Source organism: Aythya marila (assembly GCF_965140915.1).
Source record: "Aythya marila genome assembly, chromosome: 1".
In the NCBI taxonomy this organism is placed as follows: Eukaryota; Metazoa; Chordata; class Aves; order Anseriformes; family Anatidae; genus Aythya; species Aythya marila.
In genome coordinates this window covers 2,968,618-2,987,638 of record NC_139042.1, presented here as the reverse complement: position 1 = coordinate 2,987,638, position 19,021 = coordinate 2,968,618, and the positions used below count along the sequence as shown (strand labels likewise).

The 19,021-nt window shown below is 42.6% G+C and overlaps 1 protein-coding gene across 1 annotated transcript in view; it reads left to right on the top strand.

The window, feature by feature from the left end:
* Window positions 1–2,961: 2,961 nt before the first annotated feature.
* The window catches only part of GUCY2F (guanylate cyclase 2F, retinal), a gene marked incomplete at both ends in the record, with an annotated part of 44,703 nt that continues 28,643 nt past the window's right edge, over window positions 2,962–19,021 (top strand). Inside the window, 9 exons of the mRNA XM_082784653.1 lie at window positions 2,962–3,700; window positions 4,918–5,219; window positions 6,922–7,276; window positions 10,874–10,958; window positions 14,144–14,240; window positions 14,822–14,956; window positions 15,644–15,724; window positions 16,721–16,897; window positions 17,851–18,007. Coding sequence (XP_082640779.1) covers window positions 2,962–3,700; window positions 4,918–5,219; window positions 6,922–7,276; window positions 10,874–10,958; window positions 14,144–14,240; window positions 14,822–14,956; window positions 15,644–15,724; window positions 16,721–16,897; window positions 17,851–18,007 — 2,128 coding nt within the window. The remainder of the gene's footprint in view (window positions 3,701–4,917; window positions 5,220–6,921; window positions 7,277–10,873; window positions 10,959–14,143; window positions 14,241–14,821; window positions 14,957–15,643; window positions 15,725–16,720; window positions 16,898–17,850; window positions 18,008–19,021) is intronic.

Sequence of the window (19,021 nt, the reverse complement as noted above, 5' to 3'; positions counted from 1 at the left end):
TGAGCTTGTTTTGCAAGCATGGCAGAGCCCTTTCGGGTGAGAGACCTGGCAGAGCTATTTGGGGTAACCAGCTTGCCATACAGAGGGTGGACTCCTGCCACTGGCATTATTTGATTGCACGCAGTTCTGTTCTTTCACTGGGGAAAGAAGAAGCAGAAGAAAAAGGAGAAAGTGGTGCAGGTTTCAACCCACTTGGCTATGTAAAAATACAAATTGTTACATGTCAGAGTAAGCACACTAGTAAAAAGACCTCCACATCATCATTTTTTTTTTTTAATCTTTCAGTGGGGGCTTAACACACTTTTTTTTTTTTTTTGCTTTCTTTTTTTTTCCCCCCAACCTGGGACATTTTAATGCTATAAACATCCCCCATAAATGAGCCAGTGGAGCTACTGCAGGAGGCTTTGAAACTGCTGATCCTGAGTGGAATTAAACTGCGCAGTACCATTGTCAATATAATAATATTGAATAAAATAATAGTAATAGTAATAGTAATAGTAATAGTAATAATAAAGACAACAGGGGACATATTAGACATGTATGTAGGTATAGGTATATTTGGTTATAGACGTATACATAAATTAAACTTTTACACTCAGTTCAAAAAATCACACTCCTAGTGCACGAGCTTTATTTTATTTTACTTTGATCTGAGCCTGGCGTGTAAGCCTAACGCACGAGTAGCATACATAGCAGTGTTCTGAGTTCAGGCCTGACGTTTGATGTCTTTTAAGTACTTTCCAAAAGTGAAGCACTTTGGTAATTCCTGATAACCGTCTTGAGCTGCTCTAGTCCCCAATAAAGCACATTTCCAGGAACCTTCCTGAATCCATGCAAGGAAATGAATGAACGGAAGGAAATGAATAAAACAAATGGAAAGAGCTGCTCTCCCCACTGCATCTGAGTGACTTTGTGGCTTCCCCTAATCATTAGTCACAAAGAACAAGCTACTATTGAACACACATCAAGGAGATTGTATGATTTATATGACATATTTCAAGTTAATACCGCTAAAAGGTTGAGTTACAAATGGTTCCCTCTAGACCAAATGCTGGTCCTACGGCCTCGGCTAAATTATTGCAAGGGGCTTCCTAGCTGGGGCAGGTGTGGTGATGTTCGAGGTCTTTCCAGGTTGACAGTTTTCTTGCCAGGTCTGCTAAGGAATGAAGGTGTCTGGGAATGTGGAGGGGGTTACTGGGGGCTTCAGCTCTAGGGAGAGATCTAAAGAGCCCAGGGAGACAGGAATATTATGCTGCAAATGTAAAAAGCTCTGTGTATGTTATGATGGGTACTAGAGAAAAACAAGGAAGGTGGGACTGTAAAAAAAACATCAGCAGGGTGGTGGAGTCTGGAATAAAATATTTTGCTTACCCCAGGCCCGAAAAAGCTCTTGGCTCTGCTGCTTCAGGGTGGAAGGGGAGCTGTGGTGCAGAGACTTAAGGATCTGTTCTGCAAGGGGCAGATCCCAGGAGCTAAATCCCACTAATCCAAAGGCAGAGCCTTAAGACGCCATCCCTACAATTACTGAGTTAGATATGAATAAGTCCTTGCACTGAGGCAGTTCGGAGTAAGGCAGCCTTGGAGTTCTGCAAGACCTTCACCGAGGTCCAAAGATCTTGGGGTGATGCACCCCGAGTCATGAAACCCTGGAGGAGAAGGATGGTCCTCACCAAAGGGGGCACAGGAAGATTTTGAGACTGCTGGAGGGTCCCAGAGCTCCAGCTGGGGTGTCCTGTGAAACTCACAGCCTGAAGGAGGTGGGCACTTGCACAGAGGCCCACCATGCATCACCTCTCCCTGGGGCAGGACCCACGTCCCAGGAGATCCATCACCACCAGTGAGATGTTGCTCTGCTGGTGGGTGGCTTTTCCTGGAGGGCTCTCTCCATAAAGGACCTGTGGGTGTATTTATAGCTCACTCAGCCTCCGTGGATGAAGATCCAAGATAAAAATACTTCTCTGGTGATGAACAGGTAAGCTGGTAAGGGGGCTGCTGCTTTTAGAGCACAAACTTGTTTGGATCAGCAAATTTTCTCAGCCATGGGATGACGCTATTGATGGTGGAGGAGCTGCTGCGGGTTTGGGATTTCTGTGCCTGGCTGTGAGGGGTGGGTCCTTTACTCCCCAAAACATATGGCTCTTAGTCTTTAAAAACAGATATTTTACGCCAAGCTTGAACACAAAGCTTCTGCCATGGCAGTTGTTTAACAGTTCTTAGCTAAATTCCAATCATAATCCTGCTTTTCCCTTGTTTTGTGACTACCTGGATTTCAACCTTTCCATATGCCAGGTTTAAAAGACACTGGCAAATGAGATAAGTTTGACCTTGAAAAACCTTTTCAGAATGTTTTAATATCATATGCATTTACATATACAACTCTAAGTACCTACATATATGGGCCAGTACCTGTTTGTGTGCGTGTGTTTATGTGTATATGGGCTTTGGTTCATTTTCACAGCTCACTGAGGTTTTGGGAGTGGCAAAAGTTGCTGGCTCAGTGCATTTTATCTTTTTGTGCTCTTATTTATGTGTTTTTCTATGTGGTTTGGGATTTATCTTTCGAAGAACTGAAAAAATGCTGTACGCATAGGCTGCATTTTTTGCTGCAAACAGAGTCACTCTTCACTGGCTTGTTTCAAAATATATTGCGAAACTTTAAAAAATGTTAATATAGGTGTGCATTTTAGGACCACAGGGAGTTTAACTGGCAATTGGTAGGGTTTTCTGTGTGGTACAATGGCTTTTGTGGTGCATATCCATGGGGCTATGCAGGTTTTTGGCACCCCATACACTTGCACCTTGAGAGCTGTTGTATAATTTGGGCTGATTCAGCTCTACCTACATGCACAGAGCAAATACGTATACAGGAAGGCAAATGTAATCTGCTTTTCTTCCAGCAGCAGGTAATGCACTGCTTGGCTTCCTGACGAGCTCAGCTTCGGTCTCCCTGCCTGTAAAACAATGTCATTTCTCCTACCGTGTCCTAACAGCTTGCTCTGGGTGCTGTCGAGGCACATTAAGTTGCAGACGTTCAACACTGGAAATTCGTTCAAGACGTTTTTCCACGCTCTCTGGTGGCTGCTGTTGGGAATAATCGCAGTTTCCCCTCCGGTGCATTGTTCCATTTTTAAAATTGGTCTGCTCGGACCCTGGGACTGTGATCCCTTCTTCTCCAAAGCCTTTCCCCATGCGGCTGCCAGGTTAGCGGTGGAACGAATAAGCAAAGACCCTTCGCTAGACCTTGGCCAGAGATTGGATTATGTGGTCCTGCAAGAAGATTGTGAGACATCAAGAGCTCTGGTTAGATTCATTGACTTTGGAAAATTTTCCTCAGCTTTCGTAGGCCCTCTGAACCCTGGCTTCTGTGAGGTGGCTACTCTTTTAGGGGAAAACTGGAATAAAACCATCTTCTCATGGACATGCATCAATTATAAACTGGATTCCACCACCCATCACCCTGCATTTGCCAGGACCCTGCCCTCTCCAACCCAAGTTTTGTTTACAGTCATGAAATACTTTAACTGGGCTCACGTTGGCATCATTGCTTCCAACCAGGATGTTTGGATGGACACAGCCAACAAGTTAGCAAGTGCACTCAGGAAAGAGGGGCTTCCTGTAGGCATTGTTACAGCCATGGGTAAAGGAGAAAAAGGCATTGAAGACACTTGGAACAAGATCAAAAAAGTTGGTGGCATTAAAAGTAAGTGCTTTGAGTGCTTTGAGTCTCACTCCTTTTCTTTTTACTTTTTTTTTTTTTTTTTTTTTTTTTTTTTTCTCCAGGGTATGGCCTGCATTGTTATCCATGAACATAACCTAGAGAATGAAATTCTGAAGTTATTTAAGTCAAGCAGAACTTTATCTCTGACCTTAACAGAGCCAGGGTTTCATGTGAAAGAATGCTGGGCATTTTGTATGTGAAGGAGATAGAATAAAATTGTAGTCTACAGCATCAAAGTCTGTGTCCAGCTCGTGTGAAAAGACAGTATTTAGTAGAGATAGGTGTCTCAGCTTGACCCTATCAAGTGTAAAGAGGGGTTTGTAGGAAGGTTTTGTATTGTTGGTGTTTTGAATTATCAGAAATCTCACGCTTTGGAAATGCTGTGTCCTTGCTACCTGGGTTCAGTGAATTTTTGGGGTGAAATCCAGTGTTACACACCACATACTAAAGCAACAAAAGCATCCCTGCTGGTGTACAATGCATGTAGTAAAGAATGCTCTGTTTTCTCTTAAGAAAATGGGTAAAAGCCTTGTTGTCCTGGTTCAAAGCCCTTCAGAAAGTCTGTGACACAGCTCTGATCCTGGATGTACATCTTTGCAATCAGCACTGCAAATCCAGCTGAGGATGCATTTTAAATAAAATTTGCTTTTTAGGCTAAAGGCGAACAAAAAAGGGTAGGAAGGTTGTGTATAACTTGAGTTTTATCAGTGCTCAGCTCTATGACGGAGAGCAAAACCACCTTGGGTGGGTTCATCTCATCTCCATCACTACTCTGTTTGAGCTAGAGATGATGGGCTGCTTCCATTAACAAAGAACCAGTCCCTTCTCAAACACGATTCATCTGGCCAGCTTAAGCTCCCTGCTATATATAGTACGTGACAAATCACTGCCTAGAAGTACCTGCTTGTTTCCTGTAATTCGAACACCTGAAAAAATGCTCTTGTTCACTTCAGCTCCTCATTTGTCAGGAATACTTTCTTTCCTAAGGAGTGTCCGACCAAAATCTCTATAGCTGGTGATGGGATGAATGGGTGGAAGTTGGGCACTGCTGATGACTGTGTGGTGTCCTTCAGCTCAAGGCACACAAAGGGAAAGCTCACGTCTCAGTTAATGACAGCATAGGATCATGATTGCCCTCCTGTTTTATTTTGAAAAGCCCAAATGGATTAATAACACTGTCTGTGGTCCTTGTGTTTCAGTTATACTTCTGTGCATGCATTCTGTGCTCATTGGAGGGGAGGAACAGGCCACCTTGCTCACAAAAGCTCAGGAAATGGGACTAACGGATGGAAGATACGTCCTCATTCCATATGACACTTTACTTTACAGTCTTCCTTACCAAAATATCTCATTCTATGCCCTCGACAATGACACCAAGCTCCAGGAAGCATATGATGCTGTGCTGACTATTACACTGGAATCTGGGAACAGGACTTTTTATGATGCATTCAGGGAAGCTAAAGAAAATGGTGAAATAGCCAGGGAGCTGGAAGCTACACAGGTAAATATTCTTTTTCTTGAGCTTTTCCGGGACATGGTAACAGGACACGTAGTTCAAGCAATAACTACAGAGAAAGGACAGGGGAGAGAAAACCCAGACTGTGAGTGCTTGTATTTTGAGAAAAATATGGTGAAGGTTGGGTGTTGTCTGCACTTGTTTGGAAAAGGTATTTCTCCTGATTGTCTGGCAATCTAAGTCAGTTCAACTGCAGAGCCATGATGGGAATTCAAGAGAAATGGGCTGTCTCCAAGGCTCTCAGATTTAGTTTAACTTAGTTAACTGCAGTAAACCCAAGCTAAAGTGGTCTCTTTTCAGGTGGATAAAGTCTGTGACCCCAGCTTAAAGCACCAAAATAAGATTCCCACATCTGATAATTTTTTGGGGGCTACAACAAACAAAATACTGGATGCTTCTAGGTAGAAGTGCTGATTATTATTGCTGCCTCGTGCTTCTTAGCACTTCAGTCAAAACTGTTCTTTTGAACATGCCAGAACAATTATCTCAAAGTCTATCTAAAAAACAAACAAAAACCAAACCAAACCAAACCCTAAAGTCAAGTTCTACCTTTTAGACATTAGAATTGTAGAATCTGTTGTGCTGGTGAGGAGATGCAGGATTCAGCTGCACTAATCTTTGAATCTCACTAGGATCTTCCAAAAATTTAAGCACTTTTAAGGCACAATTTATCAGATCTGCATGGGTGTCTACTTTAGAAAGAAAGGAATCATGTCTTAAGCATCCATATCTTTTCCTTCACTGCAATGAGAGCCCAGGGTAACTATACTGAGTGTAGGATTCTTCACTGTAGGTGTCTACATCTGGTCAACAAATCCTTCCACAGACATCAAATTCTGTAGTTCCCAGCAGCACTTCTCATTTTATAATGAGTGTATTGGCTATAATCTCTCTTCAACTACCAACTGTGAATGATCATAAGTCTACAAAAACAACCATTTTTTGGGGGGAGAGGGAAAGGTACAGACTCTTAAATCAAGTCTGGCACAGAGGGGAGCAATGCAAAAGGCTCTGGTACCCCAGAGGACAGGTTTTCTGTGGAAGTGAATTTTATGTTTTAGGAATAATCAATGCTTTGACAGAGAGGACTGATAACCTGAGTATGACATTTTTCCTAGCTGGGTAGGGAGCCGAGTCTCTTGCTGTGATCTTTTATTTGTGGAAGATGTTTTAGCTCAATCCTTTGAGGCTGGCTGTCATAAAAAGCCAGATGAACGTCAGGTTCATAGTCTTGCTTCTTCCCATAAAGTAATTTGACTTGATTTTAAAAATATTTTGAAAGTGTATTTTGGGAAGCAACCATAAGAAATGTTCACATATGTTTTGGACAGAGCTACCTTCAATCTAAGATTCTTCAAACCCGTTTTTCTGTGAGCCTTGATGCTCACGGGTTCAAGTACCTCCCTTTAGCATTTTTGATACTTCAGATGGCCAAAAGTTTTCAAGATCTTATACCTAGACTTAATGTTGAATGGAAAACAAAGATATTCAAGTCCTCTAATATATCCTCCTAGATCCAGCTATCAGTCTGAATTTGCACAGAAGGTCTGTGACAAACCTGGAGAACAAAACCTATTGTCTCAATTCTTGAGTTTACAGATAAGCCAGAGGGACATCTTCTGATGTCGATGTTAAACCAGAAGTTAGCAGCAGTATGTCCTGACCAGAATTTTATCTGTAATTTCAGGTTTCTCCACTCTTTGGGACAATCTATGATGCCATTTACTTCATGGCAATGGCTATAAGCAGTGCTCGGAAAAAAGGAGCCTGGGTCTCAGGAGTTAACATAACAGAACACACGAAAAATGTCAGTTTCCCTGGATTTAGCCAGTGGGTAGAGACAGACAGCTGTGGGAAGTGGCTGAGCAACTATGTGGTACTGGACACAGATGGTCATGGGAGCCAGCTCTTCCCAACCCACTTGCTGGACATGTCTTTAGAGGATGTGACATCCCTCAGCCAGGACATCCACTTTCCCAGTGGAGCCCCTCCCAAGGCAGACTGCAGCTGTTGGTTCAATCCAGACGTTCTCTGCACTGGAGGTAAGGAAAACAATTTATTATGGTCAAATGTCATCAGGCCTACCCTTCTTATTTATTTCATCTTTTTTTCTTACGCTGTGTAATTATCTACTAAGTTAGATTTCCCCAAAGAGAAAAGACCAAACCTAAGAAATTCCCATGAAGATGACCGGTCTTCACACTACTTGTAGTGGGAGTCCTGTGCAGAGATCTTACATTTATCCACAAGATTCTCTTACTGTTTTTTCAGATCAATAATGTTGTTGCCACTTTTGGATTCTGGAAAGAGTTTTCCAGGCCTAACAGTCAACATCTGCAAGTAATATATGCTAGATAGCAACCAATATATGCCAGTGGCTCCACCCAGCAAAGTGTCCCTGTCCTTTTGAGGGACAGGGAACTAAGAGGATTTGTGCTGAAGACATTGTTCTTAGGTTGCACATGGCTCTCACCATCAGCCCTGGTAAACTCCAGCTTCTTTAAAGAGTTAGGTATGTGGTGTTAGGGCTCATCAGAGCTCATCAAGAAAAGAAAATAATCATTACTCAAAGTGTTGGAGTAGACAAATGAAGTGGTCATTGAAGACCTAAGAAGACTGAAGAAATATTTTCCTGGGTTTGCTAGACTGAACACCGGTTGCACTTACTGTTTTTAACTTGAGGCAACTGTGCTGCAGTTTTAAAGTCAACAGGGAAACCTAATTCTCAGGGTAGGATACTTAGCTTCCACTTGACATATTTGTTTATAATAATACACGTTTATTCCTACTGTTCTGGGATATGACTTAAATAAACAAACTTAACCACTTCTACAGAATATTTCATTCAGCAGCTGAGGAAAGCACTCCCCTTGGCTCAGTTGTAGCTGATTTAAGTCAGAGTAGCTCCATGGAGATTGGAGATATACTGATCTTAGAGCAGTCGACAAGTATATATAATCTCGCCATATATCTAATTCTTCATTGTCACTAGGAACAGCACAGCAATTCAGCATCCCATTGCAGTCTACAGAAAGATTCCACTGACTTTTAGAGAGATCAGGTTTTATGTTCCCACCTTTACAAAAGCATAAAAGCATTTGTCAGGGAAGTGGCAGTTTATTATTATTACTGATATTTCAGAAACTGGATTTTATGACTGGAACTAAACCTAGGCCTCAGTCTGGCTTTTGTATGGAGTTAGGGGTAGAGGAGGTGTGGATGTGAAGCTGCCAAGGTGCTAAGAGAGGGAGAGAAGGGTCTGGAGATCCCCAAGGAAGAGCCCCCAGCCCCTCGCTGGGCAGCCTGTGCCAGGGCTCCGGCACCCGCCCAGCCCAGCAGTGCTTCTTGAGGGGCAGAGGGCACCTCCTGGGCTCCAGGCTGGGCCCAGGGCCTCTTTGGCTCTCCCCAGGGTGCCAAACCCTTTGATCTCTCCAGGAGCTGGCTTCCACACCTACCGTCTCTGGCAGCAGGCTCCCAGACCCCTTATCTTACTCACTGATTTGACTGACTTGGTGCCTTCAAGCATCACACACAGGCAGAATAGAGAACACCCTCACCTAGGAGATAAAAAAAAAAAAAAAAAAAAAAAAAGGAATAGGAGATGGTAGGACAGATTGTGATAAGCATGTGCAGTGTTTAGCCAGAAAAATGCACATGTTTGTGTATGACCAGCATCCCATCCTCTCCCTTACCCCATTCTTGAGCTTCAACCCATCCCCAGTGATTCCTTTTCTCCATTTTTATCCCTACCTCTATACATCCCAGAAGAAGTTTCACATACTCTCACGGTCCCTTTAATGAGTGCAACACAATCCCCCAAAGTCCCTTGAGTATGACTTAAATTTGCCCATTCTGGTGAGCCCATTTTAACCTTGTTTTCACTTCTAATGAGTTACAAAGTTCTGACTGAGTTTCCTAAAGGCTTTACATGGTGACATGAGCACTCTCATCTTTGGTATTGCCTCTGCTAACTCCTGTTACTTAAGGTTTGTTTATCTGGGTGCTTATTTTTCACTTCTTTTGTCCTTTTACTGTCTCTCATTCATCCCAGTGAATTTTGTGCTTCAACCAGGTCTCACGTAGCCTACCAGGTGCTGCTTCAGTGAAGGAAATGGGACTTAGGCATTTTTCAGTTGTGGAAGAGTCCTCTCACCATGATGGGTTACAGGCGGCTATCTGAGGAAGCTTAGGAGACAGCACTGGTAAAATAAAAACAAAAACAAACAAAAAAACACCACCAACAACAAAAATAAACAAAATAAACAACCATACCAAACACAACTGGATGCAGAAGAGAACATCAGCAAACTCCACATTATTCCTACCACGATGTGGTCTGGCATACAGATTCTCTCTGAAATTGTTGGATGACCATGCAGGGATGTGAGATGGGATTTTCATACCCCTACACTGTACCACTATCTAGTTGGGAAGGCATTTGCTCCTTTGTGCAGCAAGAAACCCAACCCATGCCCCTGTGACTGAGTTATTCGAGGGTATTCTCTCTTCAGTAATAGGTTTCCCAGCAGATAACCACAGGTGCAGAGCACCAGGTGTCCTGCAAGTCTGCCTCTAAGCTGATCCAGTCCCTCTTTTTTCATGGCTCTAGACATGAAAGCAGAGTGACTTATATGCATAAGGACAATCAGGGACTGGAGCCCTGGGCTGAAACAGAAAATTAGTACAAATCTAGCAGGAAAATTTCGACTAAAATGTTTTGTCTGCCCCTGGAAAATATGCAATTTTTCAAAAATTCCTGCAGCTTTCACTGGGAAGCTCCATGTCTCACAAAATGTCCTGAGACTTAGGTGCAAGAGAGACTTAGAGTCATGAACTTTTTATCAACCCAAATTTCTGCATGCTTGTTTGTGTTAGAGGATCTCTGAACACAGAGAGAATAAAGTAAATATAAATCAAAGATAGAAGAGGCAGAGGCAGCAAACTCTTCCCGCTGGAATTGAGCTCATCCATTTATGTCAGTTTTCCTTAGCTCCCTAGCAAATAAACTCATGAGCAAACCATCTCCAGTACGTTCTGTCAATGGGCCCATTGAGACATCAAACTCGTCTCCCTGCTCTTCTGCTCTTTTCAGCATTAGACATCAGTAGCAGGGAATGAAAAATCCCAGATGGACTGGTGACTCACACTGGCAGTCAGTTTGGTACCACATGATAAAGCTTCTTCAGTGTTTCGGTTCCTGGAGAGAAGAGGGTCAAATGTTCAGAAGTTATGAACTTTGTAGAAGCTGTCTGTACGACTTAATTCTTGTCTGTGAGTCCAGTTATTTACTATTTTTCCCACTGATTCAGGACTCTGTATCTCATTAAAAAAAAAAAAAAAAAAAAGGAGAAAAATGTGCATGCATGTAAGTAAAAAATTAAAGTAGTTTCATGCAAATACAGTGAGCCATTGTGTATTCCCAAATTAACATTAAATAAGAACCGTTTTCTAGCATCTTTCTAGCTTAATATTTGACTTTGTAGTCTGAAGGCATTATATTTGTTATTTTAATATTATTGCCTAAATCAAATTATTTTTTCTTATTTATTCTAATTATTTAAATATCATTCCAATTCTTAATTATTATTCTAATGAATCAATTTTCTAATCCACCGATTTTTCCCCCTCTCTTTGCACAGGGATTGAGCCTACAATCATGATTTTGGGAGCAATGCTGGTATTTGCCCTGGTTCTTTGTGCTGTGGGCCTAGCTTATCTTATCAGGTGAGAATTGCAGCACTTATTTGATTTAGAGCTAATTTTACCTTCTGTGGGAGGCTTGCCAGCAGCTTGGGCCATGTGTTGCAGGTTTGGTTGCGGTCTCTGCCCTCCAGCCAAATGTCTCTTCATTTTATTAAGGGATTGAGGCTTGGGTGGTGTGATCACTGGTTCTGCAGTCTCGGGTGGAGCCATTTCACACTTAATCCAGTCCAGTTTTAGAAGAAGATTGTAGTTTGCTGCAGGAAGGATTAACTGGATGATGTCTCTGAAGCATTACAAAGATGAGTATCTCTTTGGAAGTGCAAAGTATGCCCTACAAATCAACAACAGGAATCTGCTTTGAGAACTTCAGGGTGGAGAACAAGAGGGCTGCCATTTTAAATGTCCTTTTTCTTATTCCAGATCATTCTTTTCTGCATTTCTGTCTCCTATGTGATTTACCTACCTAGCACATACGCTGACCCTCTTCCTTTTTTCCATGCATTGGAAAGAAAGAGAGAGAGACTCTCTCTGGAAAGGGTTTGGAGCAATGAACTAGAACACCTCTTTATTGTCAAGCCAATTTATTCCCTGCTATGAGCTGGAGTCCAGGTCCCTGGTCACTCACATTGCATATACATTGTTCTGGGCATAGGATTTGTCTCTTGAGGAAGAGACAGCTTCCACCAATTGTACAAACCACACTTCTGTCCCAACTGTATATCCAAGGTGGATATGAGCCAACATGAACTTTGGTGGCTTGATCTTTGTGAGGACAGCATAGCCACAATCTAATGTGCTCTTCTACTCCAAACCCTCCCCTGGAGGAATCTGTCTGTCATTGGTGACACCTACATGGTACAGGACTGAAATGAGAAGGCATATTTATCCAGCAGCAATGGGTTCAGCAGAGCAGGGCTCCTGGAATTTCCCACCCAGCTCAGCCTGTCAGATCATCCTCAAACGTGTTCTCTCCCCACTCCTGAATCATTCCTCCAAACCCATATGATGTAAGGCCACCCAACAAGCAACACCTCAAGCAGCACCCCTGTTTATGACACACAGCTGCTTCTAATACTTGATAATTGCAGGCACCGAGGAGGTGGCCTCCATCCACCCACATCTTAAAGCCCTGCTCTATGCCTTGGCCACCAGCCTCTATGATTACACAAATAAAAGACATTTTTTTTCTGCCTATTCTACGTGAAAGCTGTTCCACAAGTATCAGACTGTGCCTGGGAAGGCTTAGTCGTAAAGTAAAGATGTATGGCCATCTGCAGGGGAAAAGAGAGAAAAAAAATAAAGTCCAGTGTGACTCAGACAATGATTTATGTTAGGGCAGGGCACGTCTGGAACTAAATTTAAACCACAGCGTGGACTGAGTTCAGATGTGGGAGCACTGGTCTAAGCTCTGCCAGGGATCTGCTACATGACCTTAAATGAGTCACTCCACTCTCTGTGCTTCGCTTTCAGCAGCAGGGTGCTTTCCTCCATGCCTGGGGGAGAGGATGTGCATGATCGAGCAGGTTTTTCTGCAGGGCAGGTGAAGGGTACATGAGTGATGAGCTTTTTGCATGGAGCTGACTTGGGTGGCTAGGGACAAAGCGGTTAGAGAATGATGATAATCAATCAGCCAAGGTGATGCGGGCATATGGATGAGGCTCCCTCTGAACTCCAAAGAGCTGTGCTGTTCTGAAATGCCCAGATTGGTACATGCAATGAAAAAGTAAATCACGGTGATCTGCGGACATATTGCAAAATGAGTTCTTCCACAACATGGTTAATAAAAGGAGTCTTACTGCCAACAAGATCAAATATGTTTCTTTGGAATCAAATATGTTTTTTTGGGATCTCATCAGGAAAAGTTCTAGTTGTCTTAGCAGGCAATCAAACATGAACTTAGTCTTACCAGATGAGCAGACATCTGCTGGAGTGTAAACAAAATACTTGAAAAAAAAAAAAAAAGTAATAATGGGGGCAATTGAGAGCTTTTATTTCCGTTTTCTGTACTTGTCTGATGAATTTTTGACTGTCTCATAGACAGGATGTTTCGTGCTCAGTGTTAGACCTTGGCATTCATTGAAAGAGTAGTGTGTGACTTCTATCTTGTTCCTGAGTCCACAAAATGTCCAAGTGCTGTCATGTCCGAGTGTCAGATGAATCCCAGCTGAAAACTACCCATGAAAATCTGGAATGTTTCATATTAATTTGTGCAAGACTGTCTGAACTAGCCCATGAACGTGTTGTCCTTGCTAGTGCATCCTTTCCTGCTATGCCAGTTTTAGAGAAGCTGGGCAAGTAGCAGGCAACATCTTTTTTTTTCTGACAAGTACATTGAATTTCCTATCTCCCCTGAGGCAATTCTGCAAATCTGGTAGTCTTTCCAGGAGTCCAGAGTCATCCCTTGGAAAACAAGCAGCAGCATCCCTGGGAGATGCCAGAAGAACATTTGTCCTGTGCTGCACAGTATGCGATAGACATCCCATCTGGCTCAGATCCTGGAAGTAGATCTGAATCAGCACAGTCTTCTGCTTGATATAATCACTCATGGCCAAGAAGAAGAGCACTGTCTCAGCAATATTGCTTCCAAGACCTCCACGCTGCATTGCCACGTACAACAAACCTCTCATCCCTTGCAGACTTCCCCTCTGTTATGAGTTTGCAGTCATTACAAGGAGGTAGCTTGCTGTGGGGTTCGTACTGCACCATGCTACAATATTCATCTAGCATGCTTGGATGGTGACTGTTGTCCGGGCTGCTTTTATAAATTACCAAAGGTTCAGCCCTAAGAAAGGCTAGTTTGCCTGAAAGCTGGTTTGTTTTTTTCACCAGATAGGCTGGTCTAATAAATCCTGCTATTCTCCCTAGTACAGAATGGCTGGGGATATGAAAAAGAAATGCAAGCAGAACAAAGTATGCAATTACATACACCTCCAGTTCATATTTGTAAGCAGATTAACTCAAGGCCTCTATTTGTGCTGAGACCCTCTGACATTAAAGATTTTGCTGTTTGTGAATTGGTAACCCTTGCTGTTTGACTCAGAGGATTTCAGTCCAAGTCAGGACATCTTGGCTTGTCTTCTGCTTTCACCCACGTCCAGCACCACTGCACTTTCCTAATACTGCAGTGAAGCCAGACACAGGGGATTCGGTGTCAGAAACTACTTATCTGGCTAAAAGTGGTAACTGTGGCTCTCTCAATCTCCCAGGCACAGCATCCTGAACAGCCAGTTATTCAGGGGGCCTAACAAGATAATACTGACCCTGGATGACCTTATCTTTATCAACCCAGAGCTACATAAAAAGGTAAGTCCTTCTACTCATGCAGTTAATCCTGTGGGACCCTCAAAGACAGGTTTTCTGCATGGCATTTCCATACCCCTGTACCTCTGGGAAGGTCCTTCACTTTCCCATACCTCATTTCCTCCTGCACGTCAAATATTTTCCCATATGCTGAGTGGTTTTGAGTCTCAGGTTAGATGCACTCACAATGTTAGAGCTGTTAGAAAGTTAAAGGTTGGAAAAGCCCTCCAAGACCATCTGCTCCAACCACCCCCTACCACCAATGTCACCACCAAGCCCTGTCCCCAAGCACCACGTCCAACCTCTCCTTGAACACCCCCAGGGACGGGGACTCCCCCACCTCCCTGGGCAACCCGTCCCAAGGCCTGACCGCTCTTGCTGAGCAGAAATGTCTCCTCATCTCCAACCTGAGCCTCCCCTGGCACAACTTGAGGCCATTCCCTCTGGTCCTATCACTAGTTATGGACTGCTGCGGGGCAATCCCATTGCTTAAATTGATGGCATGTATATATTGGGCAGAGCTGGGATGGAGGATCACAACCAGAGGTGTGAACTGTCCTGCATCTGCTTTCTTTGCCTTTCAGAGGCTGACCTTGGACAGCCTGACTGATGCAAACAGTGTAGCAGCCGAAACCAGAAGCCAGAAGTCTCCAACCCGCTCCTTTTCCTTGAAAAGCACAGCTGCCACCCACGAAACCTCCAACGTGGCTTTGTATGAGGTAGGTATGGACACTGTACAGCCTCCCACTAATTTGGGTCACCGAGCTGCTTAGGTGGGGAAAATCTTGGGCTGCAGTACTGTAGATCCTGGGATGTTAGTACTGCTGATGGCCCCGGAGGGTGAAAATAGAATAAAATGAAATAAAATAAATAATAAAATAAAATAAAATAAAATAAAATAAAATAAAATAAAATAAAATAAAATAAAATAAAATAAAATAAAATAAAATAAAATAAAATAAAATAAAATAAAATAAAATTCACTCAATTCTTTCCAAAAATACAACTTTTTGATAAACGGCATGGCAATTCTTGTAAAGAGACAAAGGAAACTAGATTATTAAGGCCAGAGAATCTGTAGAGGGTTACTTTCTCTTTTAATCAATGTATCATTGTTTTTTAGATACTAATAATATTAATTTAATAATTTATATTGTTAATTAGATACTAATAGGTACTTCCAGCTATGAAGTTCTGTGCTAGGTAAAGGTCCTGCCTCAACCCCATTTTTGTAGTGTTTCCTCTGGATTCTCACTTGGGTGCAATACAGAAAGAACCTACTGCCAAGGACGTTGAAAATCCCCAACCACTTTTAGAGTCAAGGATCTGGAATTCGGATCTAGGTCTCAGTGTTAGACGTTGTTCAGAGACTTGCTCTATCATTCACCCACCTGTATTGTGGACAGGGTGACTGGGTGTGGCTGAAAAAATTTGAGACGGGAGCAATTCACCATCTGCGGCAAAGCTCCACCAGCATCCTGAGGAAGGTAGGAACAGGGGCTGAGTGGGGACGCGGAGGGAAGGTTGTCTGGGGGCCTTTGCAACAGCAGGGCATTTTTATTCTCCTTGTCTCCTGTTTATACCCATTGAAACACACTTCCTGGCTTTCAGTAATTCTTGCCTGATTAAACCTGGGAGAAAGGACCATGCAGGATTGCATCTGACAAACCTGCCAGGGACCAATGTGTTCCAGCCCATCCTGGGCATCGTACTTCAGAGCTGGTGCAAGACTAAATGTACAACGAGTCCTCTAAACAAAGTTGTCTGCAAAGACAGAGTGGTTTGGGGGAAACCACACCATTTTGTATCAGGGCGGGGTAATGCACTGCTAGCTATTTTTATGTGCTGTTTGCTGACAGTCTAGCAGTTTGGCACAGACATAGCTGTGCATTTCTCTGGGATTTGGTTTGTATTTCCAGCTAAGACTCCCTTCAAAAGTTTAGTTTTCTATCCTATTATTATTAGCTGACAAGCAAACGCACTTATTTTCCATATTCAAGGCCATTAGCTGTTGGCAGTTATTGCTAACAAATGAATGGCATTATTATGCATAGAAATACAGCAAATTTACCAGTGTATTTAGCCAAAGCCACCATTGATGGATGACTTTGGATACTCCAGGCATGGTATTGCTTTTCAGATCAAACCAGAGCTGAAGCAAGGCCCCACATGCTGAACTCGGCTTACGCCACCTAAACCATTTTGTCCTGGTGAAAAATCCAGTCCAGCTTGTCTGAAGAAAAACACGTTGCGGCTCAGTTTGTCTTTGATATCTTACTTTTGTTGTCTTAATGGTTAGACTAAGATGAGCAAAGCTTAAAAAAAAAGTGTAGGATAGATGAATGTAAGCAGCAAAGATAATGTTTTCTTCCCCATTCTTGTGTGAAAGGTTGTTTGGAAAGACAGGAATGGTAAGGGCATCTGATGATGCTGAGCAGATGTCTGGCTGACTTGGTCTCCTGTGATTCACTGTCTTGTTTCAGATGAAAGATTTGCGTCACGAAAATGTGAATCTGTTCCTGGGCTTTTTCTCTGACTGTGGCATCTTTGCCATAGTGACAGAGTACTGCTCCCGAGGAAGCCTGGAAGACCTACTGAGAAATGAAGATATGAAGCTGGATTGGATGTTCAAGTCCTCCCTCCTGATGGATCTAATTAAAGTAAATCCATTGCTCCTGCTGAGGCCTGACCAGCATGTGATTTTTAGATTGACATAGCTATTTCCTCCAGGACTGTGAGATTTTAAGAGTAATGTAGGGAAAAACAATGCGACTGTAATTATTCTGGTATACGTGGGTTTTTAGTAGAGACCTCTTAGTCTTGTTCTGTTACCATCTGAGAAATACTGTTTAGAGTAATAGGACTACATCCTCAACAGCAGGCTGAGAGGTTAAAACCACACATCAAACTGGAACTGATCACCTAGAACAGTGAATTTGGTGACAAAATCCTACTTTCCAGAGCCCTTTTCCTGTCATAAATCAGAAATGGTTCCAGCACAGAACCAAACCATAGGCATCCTCTGCCACTGGGTGGATGCATCTGTGGTCACTTTGCAAGAGTGTTCACACACTTCCAGTCATATCCTTTGTGTTTTTATCCCATAATCATGAACTAGGAGTCCGGGGTAGATGACTTGAAGAGGGTATACTTCCAGAAACCCACCTTCTGCTCCTCCTTTGAGGAGGAGGAGGATGCCAGGGCATCCAGCTCTCACCACCTCTGTAGCTTCCCTTCATTTAACCATTTGGTACCACTTGTGTCCACCTTCATAACCTCATCCAAAAGTACAGATTCTGAGTGCAATGAGTCCTAAGGCTACAAAGAAGGAGGCATTGGACTCCTAATGGTGCTAGTCTTTTTCAGTATTACTTCAGGGTGCAGCCAAATTCTTGTTCCTAAGCAATTTCTGAACTTCTCCCCTAGTTTCCTGGACTGATTAATGCTGGTTGTGTAGTTTGGAGCCTTCCAGATGATGATATCTTAATTGACTTCTGCATTTGCCATGGAGTCAGTGCTGTATTTGGTGCTCTCCACAGTGGCTTAGTGCCTCTGAACGCTGATGGATAACACAGTCTCAAAGAATAGTCTCAATCTTTTCTGTATTTTATAGGGAATTAGGTATTTGCACCACCGAGATTTTGCCCATGGACGTCTGAAGTCTCGTAACTGTGTTGTGGACGGACGGTTTGTGCTGAAGATCACTGACTATGGTTATAACGAGCTCTTAGAAGCACAGAAATGCCCTTATATTCAGCCACCCCCTGAAGGTAGGTGCCCTAAGGAAATATTTGGGGGAAATATTGATCCATTGATTTATCAGCCAGTGGTCACATGAGGATTTACATCTCACAACATCCAGGTACCAGTATACGATGAATTGTTGTAGAAAAGAACATGCAAAGTTTTTCAGACTTCCCAAAGGTTTATAGCAGAGTGTCGTGGTAATGGAAAGAGATTTTGTTGTAAGTAGTGACAGAGCTCAAGCTTTTTGTAATTGGAGAAGGGTTTAAGTGCACCTCAAATCTGAAGCAATTCTGAATTTCTCTGACTGGTGGAATTGGCTTCACGTTCTTAGCTCCAACCCCATCTTTGAAGTTTTATGTTAAGCCAAATAAAAAGAGATAAAAAGAGCCTTTTTTAAAACAAAACAAAACAAACAAACAAAAACAAAACAAAGCAAAACAAAACAAAATAAAACAAAAAAACTAATTTATCTGAAACAGTCTCTTTGAAATAGGTCCTTCACATGCCAGTCACCAAAGGCTGCCACATGACATTACCACCTCTTAGGGACAGCATCTCAAGGGACCGAGTTTGAAGATTTTGATGAGATTTATTTCCGGGTGAAAAGAAATTGCAAGCACTCATCTTGAATTCCTATTGTATCCCAGCTTATCCTAGAAAGCTGGTTTCAAGTGGCATGTAGTGCTTTGATCCCTCTATCACAAGATTTGGTTTCTATACATTACCTCAGCTATGTAAGCTGACAGAAGACCCATCTTCTTCTCCCTTACTTTAATTATATGTATTGCAGTACCTGAAAATTTCTGTATTCCCATTGCCCACAGTGCACAGCTGCCAGGGTAACAAAATCCCAGTTTGAAAAAAAATCATTTCCTGATAAGTCTGGGTATGTTTTTTCCAACTATGTCTTTCATCACTTGAAGTATAGGACTATAAAGACTGGTCATACTTCAGACTGCCACAAACTTCTGTGATGGAAACTGCTTTCATCTGAGAACTACGTAAAATACTTTATTAACTCTTTCGTCATTGATAAA